Below are 17,993 nucleotides of genomic sequence, written 5' to 3'. Positions count from 1 at the left end.
TGTGTCAAGAAAGGAATTAGATTTGTTTTAAGGAACCAGACAATGAAACAAGAACCAAGCACCAACAGATACAGCTTATTACAATGATAACAAGATAACTGAAACATTAGCAGATAATACAACCGTCAGGATATCTTCTCAGGAAAAACTGCTAATACTTACACTAAAGAATTCCATTTTAGTTATAAAATTTTAATCATATAGACTATATCAACCAAAAAATATTTTATGAACCAACAGACAAAATATTAACCAATATTTAAAACCAATCTTTGATATATTTTATTTGTATATAACGTATCTAGTTTCTATTTCCTTAACCTACAATATTATTAAGTATGCCTTTGGATCTTTTTTTTCCCCTAGGCAAAGAACTTTATTAACCTTGTTTCAAACTTTATTCCCAGGCTTCTTCAGCTTAATTAGCTGCAAAGAATGAATTGTGTATAAGCAAAAACTGAAAAGATGTGCAATGTCCAAGGGGCTTGGGCTTAAAAAATATTAGAGATCTAGATTTTATCAGATCCATGAACAAAATTTTAAAAAGCAGTCATAATATACAATAGCAGCTCCCAGTAACTTCTTCAAGTTTTATCTTCTTCAGAAGTTGACTCAATTCAGTTTGCTTCATTCTTGGAAGCTTCATCAAAATTCTCCACAAGATCTGGAACTTCATCATCATTATCCTTCCTCTCTGGTAGCAAGTGGTACTTTTCCATCCACAGATTGTTTGGGTAGAGCTTCAGCCAGTCTTAAACTAGTCAGACTGTCTGCACCAAGCTGATTTAAGATACTGGGTAGCATTTCTGTCAGCTGCTTTGTCTCCGCATGGCCTGTAATGGTGAAAGTGTTCGCTGCCAGCAATGCCTGAACTTTAAGGTTGTTAAAGTGGATCACTGTTCCTTGGTTTGGGAACATAGTCACTTCTTCAATACCAGAGATACTGTTTATACCCCTAACTTCTTTAAGGAGAACTGAAGTTTTTTATCATCTGTTGTAGCTGTTCTATGAACCACCTTCTTCTTTTGGTGAGCAGTTCCTTTCCCATCATGCGCGCTTGTGCTTGCAGTCTGGCGAGTTTCTCCTGGTTCATGATAGTTTCTTTCATTTTGTTGGAGCGGAAATGGGACCGTGCAGGGGACTAGGATTGGTGCTCAGGGGGTCTCAGGTGGACCAGCTGAGATTAGGTGCACACACGCGGGGACGCAAGATGGCTCCTTTGGATCTTAAAGTTTAATTATCCTTCAGAGTTCAAATAGCAATATAATTTTCATATAAATTGTCTCCCAATTTAGACAATTCTAAATTGGTAGTTTTGGTATATACTCTGAAGGATCAACACACAATCCATTAAGATTTCATATTTTTATATAAAGAGATTATCTTCTACAGTATTTTAGTAGAATCTCACTTGGCGGTTTTCAGTACACTATGTTACAAGCTAAGACTCAAGCTATATTACTAAGAGCTCGAGTTTTACTGCTGTTTCTGTAAGAGTTTCTGTTAAGAGACGTCCAACCGTATTAGAAAGAGAGCTCCTTTCATGAATTAAGGGTCATGAATGCTTTCATTAACTATGGAAGTGGAAATTAATATGTATTGAAAAAAAATGAGAAATTTAATTAAAATCCAAGAAACTCTTTTTCTTTTTAAATCTGTATAAAAAGTATCCAGACCTTTATTTGCTATGACTGTAATCATTTCAATTTATATACAACTTTTATTTTTATTTATCTTTTTAAAAGATTTTATTTATTCATGAGAGGCACAGAAAGAGAAGCAGAGACACAGGCAGAGGGAGAAGCAGGCTCCCTGCAGGGAGCCCGATGTGGGACTTAATCCCAGGACCCCAGGATCACAATCTGAGCTGAAGGCAGATGCTCAAACACTGAGCCATCCACAAGCCCCCACATACAACTTTTAGTAAGCCTTGCCTTTCCAAAGTTCACCTTATTTATAAAGTAAATTACTGCTGTATTTCAAGAAAAAGAAATAAAATTAATTTCAGTTCAAAAAACTTTATATAAAAATATGTTAAAACATTAAAAACTTCACTTAATTTCTGGTAATAGTAGTATCTAATGGAAAGAAGAAGAGATGAAGCCAAGATATTCCAGATTGGTCAGTACTTTTAATACCTGAACTGGTGGTCCCAATTCTTGAGGTGGAGCATGGATGGTCAGTCGTGGAGGAAGAGGGTGTGGGGGGCGTCTTGGAGACTGAGGTGCTCGGGGAGTCTGTCTTTCAGATGCCGATGATGGCTGCTGTTCTCTAGAAATGTCCTGGGAAAAAGATGACTCTGCAGTACCTGTATTACCTTCACCTATAGGAAAAGAGAAGCTTATTTTGAACTATTAAATTTATCACAGAATACATGGGACAATCCCCTAGAGATATAAATCTCACCATTAGGGATGTTCACCTCACCAATACTTTCAGAAGGAAAGTAGTGAGGTGTGGAGAATGGGAGTGCAATTATCAGCTGTGCGGACTTAGGCAAGTCCCTTAACCTCTTTGCGTCTATTCCTTTGGCTGGTTAATGGGACCAACTAAAAGATATTTTCATATTTTGGATTTCTTAAACTTTGAATTTCATTGGTCCTTCACATGTCTAGGTCTTCTACATACATGGTAGAAACAACAGAAGCTGTCTCACACTGTGAAAGTAAACAGGCTATCGGAACTTAGTAGTTTTACAAGTCAGGTCTGGAAAAAAAAAAGTGAGGTCTGCGATGGGATTCTAGCTACAACATTTAACAGCTATGTGACCCTGCTTTTTTCTAAAGTAATCTCTATGCCCAACATGGGGCTCAAATTCATAACTCTGAGATCATAACTACCAGCTTAGCCAGCCAAGTGCCCCTTCTCAGATCTTAATTAGTACCTAAAATGATAAGCTTATTATAAGAACTAAATAGAGTTGATCCTTAAACAACATGAATTTGAACTGCACAGGTTCACTTTCAGATTTTTTACAGTATAGCACTATAAATGTATCTTCTCTTCCTTATGATTATCTTAATAATGTTTTCTTTTCTCTAACTTACTTTATTCTAAGAACATAGTACAATAAACTATAAAAACACAATCGACTTTTTTATGATATCAATAAAGCTTATGGGTCAATAGTTAGCTTTTAGTAGTCATGTTGTTGGGGAATCATACATTATACATTAATTTCTGATGCAGGCATCTCTTTAATTTAATACAACTGTAATTTAATACAAATACAGTTGCTCAGGAAAAGCTTCCTTTGTAACTTCCTGACAAGGTACTGAATCCATCCACTAACTTAATTTTATCTAGATCACTAGGCCTATTTTTGCTTGATTGTAAAAAATAAAGTCTCCAACAAGTATTCAATGAGCATCGACTATGCTTTGTGTCTGAAAAAAAAAAATGACTATGAACATTAGCTCTCAAAAGACAAGACTTTTAGTGATAATACCTAAAGAGGCAAAAAAAACAAAAAAAAAAACTTCCTCCTGTATCCCAACTATATAACACATACAGGATGTTTCCAAAATCTATGAAATGTTTTACAAAATATAAATTATGGACCAAAGTATTATTAATCTTTCTCCTTATGTCCCTTAGAAAGTAGCTAAGAAAGTATACTATTTTTTAGTATATAGATTAATATTCATTACTTTTTTCTTAAAAAAGCTAAAAAGTTGAAAGGCTGCTTATACCCTTGCTCTATCTTAATTCAAATGAGCATATATCTTGCATTTTTAAACACATAGGCTTATATGGAAACTCAGATACACTGTTTTCCCAATAGTCTAAACATATAAGGTTTTACTATATGATTTCTATGATTTTAGCTCAGAATAATACACCAGATGATCACTAATTCTTTAAAACACATTTAAAAATGACTCTAAAATAAAATTTTCTGTGATTTCCATAATCCTTTAATGCCTCTATTTCAATGAGGTCTGGACTCATTCTTTCAAATATTTAACAGAAAGCATGCCACAATGACCAAAATATTTTTTATCCAATGCAAAATAAGTCAAGTAAAGCTCCAATACCCATAAACCCTTAACTTAAAACACGTGGCTTGATTTAGATGACCCCTTCTGGCTGTGAACTGCTATTACTGCTCATTTAACTTTTTTTTTTTTTTTTTTTTTAAGATTTTATTTATTCATGAGAAACACAGAGAGAAAGGCAGAAACAGAGGCAGAGGGAGAAGCAGGTTCCCTGTGGGGAGCCCAATGTGGTACTCAATCCCAGGACTCCAGGATCACACCCTGAGCTGAAGGCAGTCGTTCAACCACTGAGCCACCCAGGTGTCCCTCATTTAACTTAATAAAAATAGCAGCAATACATTGCATTTGTAATACTTTATAGATTTCAGAACACTGGAATCTTAGAGAAGTCTGATATGCTAAAAAAGACAGTAATACTCTACAGTGATAAATATTCTGAAGTCTACAATGGCAAGGCAAGACAGCCACTTTTCTCTCTCCAGCCAACAGACCCTGAGGAGGACTGCAGATCTGTTTTTTCTCTTTGCTGTAGGTTGTAGCAGAAAGCTGGGGGCTGGTAGCTGTTTAATGTCAAAAGATATTTGAATCAGCATGAGAGTGCTATTGAGTTCTGTCCAATCCAAGAGAAAGAGTAGACTTTATGAGAGAATAGTAAAGCTAGAAATAAGCCAATCTCTTGTTTGCCAATTTACTAACCAAGTGTTATTACCTACATGATAATTAAATGCAATCTTTGCTTCGATGATATTACCAGAAGCATTCAATTAAAAAGAGATGAAAAAAGGTCTCACCACTGTTTTGAGAATCAGCAGCTCTCTGATTACTTTCACCTCCACCCATACTTTCTTCTGTTTCTGTGCCTGGATCAGTCCCATCACCACCCTATCAACAAAATACAATGACTAAGAGCAAATAAACAATTATCTTAAAACATAATAACCAAACTGAACCACAGTAACAACAAATAAGGAAGTATAAAACATTTTACTGTTCTTTGAATATCCTTGGAAAACAGTATGTTTTCTAGCAAATTCTTGAAGAAAGTGGATAGTTACAGTTCTAGCCAGTTACCTCAGCATCATCAGCTTCATATCCATCATTGCCATCTGCACTACCAGTGCCTTCGTTACTATCCTCACCCTCGTCTCCCATGCCTGTGTCATCTTCATCATCGTCATCATCTTCTTCATCCTCTTCATAATCCTGGTAGACACGTGCCCAAGTAAAAACAAAGATCTAAGATGTAGCACACATATCCTGCATTTCTTAATAGCATGTTTAAAAATTTCAATTACATACCACTTATCAGGACATAAGAATTGTCCTGAGAACTATATGGAATTGGTTCAGTGGCAGCAAATACCAAAATCGTGAGGCTTACTGGGAAGAGTACAATAATAATCAGTTCTATATTCTAACTGTTCATGAGATTAGTTCAAAGATCAAAGCTCCCAGATGTTCACAAAGTGTCAGATGCCACTTTATTTCTAAATTTCAAAAGTGGCATGGAAGAAAACAAATCATGAAATTATACTATGAGCTTTTAAAAACATGGTTTGATTAAGGATCTAAAATGAGTGGTTGTCAATATAGGATTAATTCCTAAAATAAAATAAATAAAATTTAAGTTCACTTAAAATATGCTTCAATTAGAAAAAAAATCCTCTATTATTTTTGAAAAAAATTATGGGACTATACAAAAAAAATACCCTAGTTTCTTATCTACAGAAATGACAGACCTTATAACTAAATCTAGTCTCTTAGCAGTAATATTTAAAATTAAGTTTAATTAAAAAATTTAGCAAATCTTAAAGGGCTTGACAATAAAAAAAATGATTTTTCATCACTTGTTCTATGCTTAATTTCATCATATGTTAATTTCAGAACTAAATAATAAATAATGTTAAATAAAAATAATCTATTTAAACCGACAAGGGGGCAGCCCGGATGGCTCAGCAGTTTAGCATCGCCTTCAGCCCAGGGTGTGAACCTGGAGACCCAGGATCCAGTCCCAGGTTGGGCTCCTGGCGTGGAGCCTGCTTCTCCCTCTGCCTGCTGTGTCTCTGCCTCTCTCTGTGCCTCGTGAATAAGTAAATAAATTCTTAAAAAAAAAAAAAAAAAAAAAGAATAAACTGACAGGGAATCAAATGTTATGGACGAGTGATCAGTGGTAAGGATTTGTGCATTTCATCCAGCAGTTTAAAAACAATGGATGATTTACCTCATGTTCTCCATCATTTTCATCATCATCCTCTTCTTCATCATCACTGTCAATTACAATGACATCATCTCCTTTGCCCTGACCATCTTGGGATGAAGTTGTTGTTTGCTGATCTGACTGAAGTGGTCCAAGGTCTATTTGTAAAGACTGAGAGGTTTCTTCACTGTCTTCCATTGGAGTATAATCTCCCTGAGTAACTCCCTTTAAGAGTAAAAAAATGAAAACTTAAAAAAAAAAATGAGAAAGTCAAATATACCTGAAAGTATCAGGGAGATACTGTATACCTAGGACAATAAAATACTTGTGGACTAGTAGTATTTTATTTTTAAAATAGGTTTTTTAAAAGCAGAATTAGGGTGCCTGCGTGACTCAATCATTGGAGTGTCTACCTTTGGCTCACGTCATAGTCCTGGGGTCCTGGGATTGATGCCTCATCAGGCTCCCTTCACAGTGAGAAGTCTGCTTCTCCCTCTCCCTCTGCCCCTCCCCTCCACTCATCTACTCTCTTGCTAGCTAAGGAAATAAAATTAAAAAAAAAAAAAAAAAAAAAAAACTTTAAAAAAAGAATAAAAACAGAGTTAATTTGGGGTACATGAGTAGCTCAATTAAGAGTCTGACTCTTGATTTTGGCTCAGGTTATGAGATCGAGCCCAGTATTGAGCTCCCTTGGTTCCATGCTCAGCACAGAGTCAGCCTGAGATTCTTTCTCCTCCCTTTTCTATGCCCCTCCCCCTACTCGTGTGTTCTTTCTCTCTCCCTAAAAATAAATAAAAATCTTAAAAAAAAGGGAAGAGTTAATTTGAAACACACACTAAAGAAAATAAATCATTGGGAATCTTTATTGTCTTCCTATAGAATAATTATTATAAACCTCATTGACTAATACTCCAATAAAAAAGAAAAAAACATATATATAAAAATATAGGTGTATTCAAAACTACCAGTGTGATATTGTAGATCAAGCGTTGTTCAACAGAAACATACTGTAATCCACAATATGAGTCACATACATGATTTTAATTTTTTTAAGTAATCACTTAAAATTAAAAACAAATGGAACAAGTAAAATTAGTTTAACAGTATTAATATATACAAAATATTCCAATAAGTAATCAAACTAAGAATTTTAATCAGATATACTACCTTTTGAAATTTGTAGTAAGTCTTTAAAACCCAATGTATATTTTATACTCGCAGTCTATCTCAATTCAGACTAGCTATATTTGAAGTGTTCAAGAGCCAATATGGTTAGTTGACAGTGCAGTTGCAAACCAAACTAAAAAAAAAGAATATCCATGGGCCCGCAACTTATTATTTAAAAAAAGGTTTATTCCCTAAACCAGAAATAGTCTGGGAAGCATACTAAATAAAATAAGCTTTTATTATTGTCATTTTACGAAGACACTTCTCCCCCTAAACTATCTTAAGCCTTCGAGTCACATTAAAGACATTAGATACTAAAATAATTCTTTGCTTAATTCATCCTCACAATTCCATCTTGTTAGCTACCGAGATAAACTATAATTTAAAAACTTTAGGGCAGTCTGGGTGGCTCAGCGGTTTATTGCCACCTTCAGCCCAAGGCCTGATCCTGGAAACCCAGGATCGAGTCCCATGTCAGGCTGCCTGCATGGAGCCTGCTTCTCCCTCTGCCTGTGTCTCTGCCCCACCCCCCCGAAAATCTTAAAAAAAAACCTTTATTTTTGTTATTTACTATAAAGAAATTAAATGTCTACTTTTTAAGTTAAGCACCTGGCAAAATCTATTTTTTATATAAGCCTGAAACAATGTCTTGTGAACTCATTCATAAGGATTATATTTGTTGTAATGGAAAAAAATGAGTAATTCATGGTATAATTAAAAATGTGCTTCAAAGTGACATGCTTATTTCAAAAAAAGCAACATTTATAAAGAACATCTGCTCCATCATCAAAAAATCAGAAAAACGAACCATTATGCATTCAGTAGATAGAGCTAAAAGTGGAATGGAAAACCAAATGGTACTTCTGATTCATAGATAATTTTGCCAATCTCAATAAAAAGCTTTGCACAGAAGATTTTAGTATAATTTAACCAAGTCTGGCAATAAATTAGAAATTCACATGTTATTTCAAAATTGGTATTACGCTCTTTAGATATGATACTCTGAACGATCCATGAAATGGAGACCATTGAGAGTACTATGCATTTATCTTTAAGGTTTAGTTTTCTGTTCTTAGTCAAGGAAAACAGGAAAAATTAACTTAAAAATTAATGCATCTAGAAGAAACCAAGATTCACTTGCAATCTATGGTTGCTGATGATTAACTTGAGATAGTTCCTTAATTTTATGTAGATAATTTTAGAATAAATGATCCTGAAAATTTATCCAGACAGAATGTACTGTTTCAAGCTAAGGAGTATAACTGGAAACTAGATACCCTAAGTTCAAGTCTCAGTGCCAGCACTATCAGAACTTGGGTATGTCACTTATCTGATTATCAGTTTCTTCACCTATGCAACAGGGCTGTTAAAGATTCAGTTAGTTAATAAATGCTAATTTCTTAGAACAATACTTGGCATACAGAGTAATGAACTGTGTTTATTAGTAGTTTAGCTATTAATATTACTATATTATGCATTCCCAATTAGTGTGGCAGGAGATGGAAGAAAAGTAAATAATATTTTGAGCACTTAATGTGTGGCAGGTGTTATTTTAGGTACTTTACAATACACTAAAAATAATGTTATATTATTCTAACAGATTAGAAGACCAAGGCTTAGAGAGAATCAATGACTTCCCATAGTCACAAAGCTTCTTAGTGGTATAGTCAGGAATGGAACCAAATGGTTTGTAGCTTCAAAGTCTACATATTTCCCCTAGTGAGGCTACCTCTGGAAAAGCCTAACTTAAGAGTTCAAAAAAATGAAAAAATATATAAATGCACTTCCTTTCACAGGTTATTTTAATTTAGTAAGAGAAGCAAGAGAGGAGAGAGCAACAGAGGACCACGAAAGGGGCACTATGGAGTAACTCAAGACTCAACCAGCACTCATACTTCCAAATAATTAGCATTGGATAATCTTCACTCATGACAAACTCTTAGCCTGCAAAGATCTGTGCTAAGTATAAGCAAAAACATTTTTAAAAAATGATTTATTTATTTGAGAGCATGCTCACGTGGGGAGTCGAGGGGAGGGGAGCACAGGGAGAGGGACAAGCAGACTCAGTGCTAAGCATGGAGCCTGACCCAGGGCTCGAGTTTCATGACACTGAGGATTATGACTGGAGTTGAAATCAAGAGTAGGATGCCTAACTGACTAAGCCACCCAGGTGCCCCATAAACAAAACAATTTCTTTAACAAAGTTTAGAAGGCAGAATTCTAATTAGAAGTAAAGCAAAGTAGAAACTGCAATGGTAATTCTAGTATTTTATTAAATATAAAAGCATCAAGTTAAAAAGAAGTACAAATAATGTTTCAATTTGCCAAAGCCAATTTCATTCATTAAAAGCAACAATTTGCTACCTTAAATATGTTTTACTTACTTCTCCAATGGAATCTTGAGAATCTTGATTGTATACTTGAGTTTCTACCTCTCCATCAGTACTTTCTTCTGCCATAACTTCTTCCTGAATCATAACATAAAAAGTGTGCTAACCAGATCAATTTACTAGATGAAGTGTCATCTCTTCAGCTAGTTCTCCCCCAATAAAATAAAACTTAACTCTATAATTTTATGAAGCACTACAACAGAAATATTCTTATATTTATATAATGTAATTAATCACGTTCCACTTCTACATAAATAAGATTTACAAACACTAGTTAAATACATGGTAATGAAATTAATTTAGTAGTCTTAATGTTTTGGAGTAAAATTTAATTCATTACAGTTTTGGCTTCAACAACAGAAAATAAAGGAATAAAAAAAAAAAGAAAATAAAGGAATACAGTTTTGATTAATCTGAGAAAAAAATGGCAGACAATAGTTTAAAATGTCCACAAAACTTAAACTCTTTATTCTTTGAATTAAGAAACACCCAACTTTCAAATGGAATACAACTTAAGTTTTTATAACTGTAGGTCTTTTTTGCTTTTTTTGTTTGTTTGTTTTTAAGGGGGGTGGTGGGGAGGAAGGACAGGGGAAAGGGAAAGAGAAAATCTTAAGCAGGCTCCACACCGAGTGCAGAGCCCAAAGCAGGGCTCGATCTCACAACCCTGAGATCATTACCTGAGTGGAAATTAAGAGTCAATCACTTAACCAACCAACTGAGCCACCCCAGGTGCCCCTATATCTGTTTTTTAATTGAAATGAGAAATAATTCAATTAAAGATATAATAAGACCTAGAAAAATATGTTGGCAACAGCAACAGTATCTGAACTGTAAGATGAAACTTTGTACTAAGTTCAATAAAGAGTTTTCTAGGTAATGGATTCTGGCCCCAACAGGTCCATTCACCTAATAATGTTGTAACTGAAAGAATATCTTACCTCAGTTCCTACCGGGGTAACACTTTTCAACTTCTTTGGAAGAGGCATTTCCACTGTATCATCAGAGACCTGGTCTGATGCTTCTATGGTACTATCCTCTTCCTCTTCACGTGTCCGTTTAGGCAAAGAAGAACTTGGGGTAGCTGACACTTTGAAATGACATAATTTAAATTTTGAATCAGAAGTTGATAAACTCATTGAGACAAAGTTAATTTTTGAAGTATTTTGGCCATTTAACTAAAGAATGACAGTGAACACTTAATTAACAATTCAACATAATTTATTCCTGCTAATCTATGTAAACAAAGAGCAACCTGTGCTTTGAATTAATGGTCTTATACTATCAATCTTATCTGTGGTTAAGAAACCCCATTGACTTTTATAGCAATGCATTCGATTCACTGTGTACTGATATACAGTTGCAAAGTTTACATAACACCTTCTATAGTTATAAAACCTGAGACTCCTAGGATAAAAAATTTATATTGTATGTTTAGATTTGAAAATCCTTATTATTATTATTTTTTTGAAAATCCTTATATGGTCTTCTCTTACATGTCTTTTTTCTCAGGACCTGAATTAAATGATGTAAAATGTTATGGAGTTGTATCACTTTTAAAATCAGTCAAAATAACCGGAAGGAAAGAAAGATGTGAATGACAAAAACAAGTGATCTAGTAGTAAACATGAAACTAAGTGTTAGGAATTTATTCATCCTTTCTAATACCTGTTAGAAAACAAGTATGTACAAATACTCAAGAGGTGTATTTTATATCCAATGAACTACAAATGCACAGGTCTACTCTAACTTCATCTTAAAATTAAGCTTACCAAAAAATAAAAATTCACAATTTAAAATAAATTCCAGATTACCAGTGCCAAATACTGCTGTGGAAGTAGAAGGACGCTCAACTGGTGAACTCTGTACAACTTCTACTATGTTGGGGGATAGCTCTTGATTTGCAGGCTCAATCTGAGGATGACTCTGTTGGGTGGGCTGCACAAAAGCTGTAGCCTGTGTCTGCTGCTGAACAGTTAAAATGGGTTGAGGGATAGAAGGCTGGACATTAGGACTAGTAGAACGGACAGAACCACTTGTGCTTCCAAAAACTGGAACATGTTCCACAGGCCCTTCTGATTGCATAGCTGAAAAATAATATTTAATATATTAAGTCTTCTATTCTTAGCAAAGCTAGATTTTTCCCTCCCTACTGTGTTATAGGTAATGTTTTGCATAGTGATTTGTATACATACCTCTCACCACTCACTAAGCAAAAACAGCGTGGGTAATGTATTATGTATTTTTGTGTTACCTGTGTGACTGATACAGTAGTGTATAGGTGTAATTAAACTGTAATTAAATTATTACTTAACTAATTAAATATCTAATTTTTAGGTAATTAAATATCCAATTAGCTTATTTAATTAATCTAAATTAGATAAATACAGTTAAATAAGTATCTAAAACTCTTTGCACTTATGATTTTATTTAAATTATAACCAAGTAAGATAAATGAATCAAAGAAGCTCAAAGATAAATTATAAATTTTTATTAAGCATCAGTAATGTGTAAGAAACTACCCAGGGGAACAAAGTGGAAAAAGTAATGAAAAAGTGAGACAGTTTCAGTGAAAAAGTGGGGTCTGGGTTGAACCAGTGATTTAGTATGGTTCTCCAAGGTAGATTTCATATCTTCCTTAGCCATGAGAAGTAAAAATGTTGGCCTTGGAAAAACATGCTATATACTTAAAGGTGCGCTATTTTCCCCCCTCCTTCAGCTTAAAAACAAAACAAAGCAGAAAGGAAGGGATGGGAGGAGGGAGGAAATTCGCTGCATTAATGAGTATTCTAAGAGGCATACCCTTGAAAATATTAACTACCCACTTTTACTGTATGTTGACTTTAGCTTAGTGGAAGCCTCATTTATCCTTGAAGTTACTATCTTCTCATAATAAATCTAAGCAAGCAGTCAATCCAATCATATCTGTTACTATTTTACTTACCTTCCTGTGATTCTACTTGTGTAGTGGGCATCACTGTAGCTGTTGGGGTAGTAGTAGGATTTGTAACAGTTGCAGGTGTGACCATTGGGCGGATACTAGCTCTGGGTGTTGACTTATTCCCAGCCATAGCTGCAGCTGTCACTTTACTTGGAGTAGACACAACAGGAGTTGGCTTGATATTGGCTGTTGGTGGATCTGATGTGCTGGCACTTACAGAGGAGGAAAATGCAAGAATAACGGTTCATAAGAAATTGCTATAAATATGCCTTATAAAGTACATATGCTCTACCAAAAAAAGAAAAAGCACCACATACTGTAATCTTTAAAAAGAACAAAACTGGATGTATTGTGATCCCAGATTTCAAGATATACCATAGTAATCAAAACAGTATACTAGCACACAAATAGACATAAGATCAATGGAACAAAATAACCCAGAGATAAACCCATAATTATATAGTCAGTTAATCTATAACAAAGGGAGCAAGTATATATGGGAAATGTCTCTTTAGCAAATGGTGTTGGGAAAACTGGACAGCTAAATACAAAAGAATGAAACTGGACCACATTCTTACACCATAAAAAATAAACTCAAAATGAATTAAAGATCTAAATATGAGACCTGAAACCAGAAAAATCCTAGAAGAGAGCACAGGCAGTAATTTCTCTGACACTGGTCACAGCAACATTTTTCTAGATTATGTCTCCTGAGACCAGGAAAACAAAAGCAAAAATAAACGATCGGGACTATATCAAAATACAAAGTTTCTACACAGCAAAGGAAACGATCAACAGAACAAAAAGACAATGTACTGAATGGCAGAAGATATTAGTAAATGATTTATCTGATAAGGAGTTAATATTCAAATTATATAAAGAATTCATGCCAAAAAAAAAAAAAAAAAAGAATTCACACAATTCAACACCAAAAACCCAAAGAATCCAATTAAAAAGTAGGCAGAAGACATGAACAGACTTTTCTCCAAAAAAAAGACATACAGATGGCAACAAACACATGAAAAAATGCTCAACATCACTAATTATCAGGGAAATGGAAAAAAACCATAATGAGATATCACCTTATACAAGTCAGAGGGCTAGTACTAAAAAGACAAAAAATAAGTATTGACAAGGATGTGGAGAAAATGGAGCCTTGTGCACTGTTGGTAGAGATGTAAATTGATGCAGCCACTCTGGAAAACATATGGAGGGCACTTAAAAAATTAAAAATGGAATTAACATATGATCCAGTTATCCCACTACTGGGTATTTACAAAATCAATATGAAAACACTAATTTGAAAAGATATATGCATCCTTGTATTTACTGCAGCATTACTGACATTAGCCAAAGAATGGAAAGCAGGCCAAGTGTCCATCAATAGATGAATGGATAAAGAAAATATGGTATAGAGACGCCTGAGGGGCTCAGCAGTTGAATGTCTGCCTTTAGCTCAGGGTGTGATCCTGGAGTCTGGGGGGATTGAGTCCCACATCAGGCTTCCTGCATGGAGACTGCTTCTCTCTCTACCTATGTCTCTGCTTCTCTCTCTCTCTCTCTCTCTCTTGAATAAATAAAATCTTAAAGAAATTAAAAAAAAGAAAAAGAAAATATGGTATATGTACACAATGGAATATTACTCGGCCATAAAAGACCAAAATCTTGCTATAATACCATATGATTTTACACTCACATGTGAAATTTAAGGAACAAAACAAACAGAAAAAAAGAGACAAACAAAATACAGACTCTTAAATACAGAGAACACCCTGGTGGTTACCAGAGGGAAGGGGAGAGGGGGTATGTGTGAAATAGGTGAAGGGGATTAAGTGTGCACTTGTGATCAGCAACCAAGTAACACAGAATTGCTAAACTACTATATTGTACACCTGAAACTAATATGACACTGTATTTTATTTTATTTTATTTTAATTTTTATTTATTTATGATAGTCACACAGAGAGAGAGAGAGAGAGGCAGAGACATAGGCAGAGGGAGAAGCAGGCTCCATGCAGGGAGCCTGACGTGGGATTCGATCCCGGGTCTCCAGGATCGCGCCCTGGGTCAAAGGCAGGCGCCAAACCGCTGCACCACCCAGGGATCCCGACACTGTATTTTAATTATACTGGAATTAAAATAAATAAACACATTGAGTTGTACTTTAGGTGAATTGTGGGGTTAACTGATCTCAATATAGCTTTAAAAAAACAAAAAAAGCAACATCCATGTGTTTCCTCAAGTAAGTGTTCAGCAACTATAATCGAGATATGAACTCAGACCCTACTTAATTCTATTTTTCCTTTTGGTACTTTTTAGATAAAAAATTATAGAGCATAATTCTGTATTTTTTGTTCACTAAATATTTTAAAACTCTTATTGAAAAAGTTAGTTTTACATTCAAGCATTAAAAACTATGCAGGAGATATTCTGTAACTCTGTAAATGGAACATTCTGACAATGTAGAATGTATTCAACTGTTGAACACTGAACTCAAATCTTAGCCTAGCTTCTTATATTTGTTATCACATAACATCACAGAGAAGATCAGTAGCCTCCAGAAGTCTAAAAGATGAAAGGTATCTTTGCCACTAAAGCTCTACCTGATAGGACTGAAAGTATGCTGAAAACAAGAGTTCTGGAAAAAAGGGCTGGCAACTACATGATGCAGTTTTGCACAAATAAACAACTCTTTAGTACACATTTTTATAACTTAGATTTGTCTTCTTCCCATAGATCTTGCCTGAACTTTAAAAGAAAAAAAAAAAAAAAAAAAAAAAGCAAGATAAACAAACTGTGAAAGAACTAAAACTCACATTCCTCTTTCACCAGAAGCTGGAGTTGTTTTCAGTGTGATTTGTCTCTGCTGTTCTGGGACCTATAAAAAGAAAACTATGGATTATTTTGCCTATTCTATAAGAGTTCACTAAGCAATGCCATCAAAATAGTTTGCTTCTATTCTCTCTGTATATTTAGCTTAGCCAAAATTCACTGATGAAGGCTTCTAAATCACCAGACACCTTCAAGTAAAATGCACAAGGACAAAATGATTTGTTATTGACACAGAATTAGCTAATCACCTTATTAGTAGGTTCTTGAGGCTCATCTCTCTGCTCAAGGTGTCTCTCTTGATGCTCTCGGAGTTCTCTTTCCAAGCGACTAATTCGACCTTCATACTGGGACTTAAGAGCAGTCATTCGAACATCCAATTCATCTTTCTGCTGATCTAAGGCTCCATTCCTTTGTTTAAGCTCCTCATTTTCTTTAGTTAGCTGATCTTTTACACCTAAAGAAGTAACCATGTGATTCTATTAATATTACAAACAAACACTGGAAGTAAAGAACATTTACATATTTCATAGGTATACTAGGGTTGTTAGCAGATTCTATTTCTGAGCTTTAACATCCACAATTAATTCTGATTCTAAACATAGCTATATCTATTAGTCCAACATAAAATATATTTACTGCAACATAAAAATATGTAACTTTCTCTAAGATCTCATAAAGATAAAGGATACCCCATAAATTGCAATTTGAAGTCCTTTTACATAGCCTTTAGTATTTCAATCTTATTATTAAAATATAAAAATATTATAAACTGCCAAATTTTCATTTCATATAATCTAAAGCACATACTAAAAATAATTAGGTAACTTTTTTTTTTTTTTTTTTTTTAATGAAATAGCTGAAACACTGTATTACAGACCATTAAAAACACTGCTTACAAAAGCTTAGCTGACTGGGCATTTACCCACTAAGCAGAATAGCAAGCAAGGTGCAGTAAGGTCCAGAACACTGCAGCCCTGGGCCCTTCACAAACTGGATGTGATATTCTCCCTGAAGGGCTGGAGGGCCTCAGAGAAGTGAGGCGCAGTAAAATCACTGGGCTGATAAGATCCAGTGCCACCTACAAGTTTACAGAAGGCCTCTGAACAGCACACTGTGGACCCAAAGGATCACCAACAGAAGGTACTAACAGTTATATGACAAAGCAAGGACTACAGCACTTCCTGTTACTAGCCAACAGGAAAGATTCCTAAATAGATGAGGGACAGTCTCATCATTTGAAAATTCAGACTGCTCAAATTTATGTCTAATTAAATAAGCATTATGTATATATTGGGCATGGAGCCCAATGCAGGGTTTGAAATTACAACCTTGAGATCACGACCTGAACTGCAATCAAGAGTCAGACACTCAACCGAGCCACCCAGGCACACCCCTTTGCCCCACATTTAAAGCACATGCACAGAAATCACTTTATAGTATTCACTTAGTTCTTTCCCACTGAACTTTAAGTCTGCATCAAATAACCAACTTTCACTATCAAGTTCAAATTTCAGCAGATACAAAAATTTACCAGCTAAATGTGCAATCTTTGATTTTGCTGCTACTATGGCCTTTCTTGTTTTTTCTTCCTTTTCAGTTATCTGCTGTCGGAGCTGCTCCTCTTGTGTGGTTCTATCCTGAAGATCCTGACGAAGTCGTGAAAGCTCACACTGAAGCTGCACAGTTTGTTCCTGCAGATTTCTGGCTTCTGCCTCTTTTTCAGATAATGTCTTTTAAAGGAAAGCAAAGTATTCACCACATAATTCAAGCAAATCAATATAAACTGTATGTGGCACAGAATTAAAATATATTAATTTGCATATTTAGATTAAATGGAAGTATAAATGTAAAATGGTGGTCAAGCCACCATTATAGTGGATACTTGATGACTGGATACTATTTATGTACATAAGTCATTCAGGTATAAAAGATAAATATACATAACAAAGATAATATATTTCCATATGATAAGACAAAGTGCCAGTGTTTTAACATCTATTTCTTCAGATATTTAATAAGCAAAGAATCAGGGACATACATTGTTCCCTTCTCTCACACTCATACCTTCTGCAGATTTTCTACTTGACTCTCTAGTGATTTGGCCTTTGTTTCGGCTTGATTGAGGGTTTCTTTGAGCTCCTGCATTTCTTGAACTGAAACATGCTGTTCCTGGTGGTCTCCAGAAGACTGAGCCGAGGTCTCCATAACCTAAAAAGACAAGCAGTAATAATAATAATATACTTTCACATTTATACTCAATAATTCCCCTTCTAAAAGTTCATCTAAGGAAATAACCAAAACTAAGCAAAGAAATTTATCTTAAAGGTTATTCACAGATGAATTTTCTACGGAATAACTCTAATGTCTGAGAGTACGGAATTAGTTAAATAAGTTAGTGTTTTCCATACAACTGAATATTAGCCATCTAATCAAAATGATGCTGCATTGCAAATGTTTGATACAGAAAT

At 34.7% G+C, this 17,993-nt stretch overlaps 1 protein-coding gene and 1 pseudogene across 2 annotated transcripts in view; both read right to left on the bottom strand.

Moving 5' to 3' along the window:
* TPR (translocated promoter region, nuclear basket protein) overlaps positions 1-17,993 on the bottom strand; it is a 65,471-nt gene that overhangs the window by 9,355 nt on the left and 38,123 nt on the right. For both annotated transcript variants that reach the window (XM_077901906.1, XM_077901905.1), the window contains exons 32-43: positions 17,590-17,733; positions 17,057-17,255; positions 15,774-15,979; positions 15,510-15,571; positions 12,697-12,905; positions 11,567-11,839; positions 10,694-10,842; positions 9,747-9,830; positions 6,220-6,420; positions 5,070-5,201; positions 4,790-4,880; positions 2,139-2,323 (exon numbers count right to left, since the gene is read on the bottom strand). In XM_077901906.1, the coding sequence (XP_077758032.1) occupies positions 2,139-2,323; positions 4,790-4,880; positions 5,070-5,201; positions 6,220-6,420; positions 9,747-9,830; positions 10,694-10,842; positions 11,567-11,839; positions 12,697-12,905; positions 15,510-15,571; positions 15,774-15,979; positions 17,057-17,255; positions 17,590-17,733 (1,935 nt within the window). The remainder of the gene's footprint in view (positions 1-2,138; positions 2,324-4,789; positions 4,881-5,069; positions 5,202-6,219; positions 6,421-9,746; positions 9,831-10,693; positions 10,843-11,566; positions 11,840-12,696; positions 12,906-15,509; positions 15,572-15,773; positions 15,980-17,056; positions 17,256-17,589; positions 17,734-17,993) is intronic.
* Positions 25-1,327, bottom strand: LOC144316230 (transcription factor BTF3 pseudogene; annotated as a pseudogene).

Source organism: Canis aureus, chromosome 6, assembly GCF_053574225.1.
Source record: "Canis aureus isolate CA01 chromosome 6, VMU_Caureus_v.1.0, whole genome shotgun sequence".
Classification (NCBI taxonomy): Eukaryota; Metazoa; Chordata; class Mammalia; order Carnivora; family Canidae; genus Canis; species Canis aureus.
This window is presented reverse-complemented; position numbering and strand designations above follow the sequence as displayed.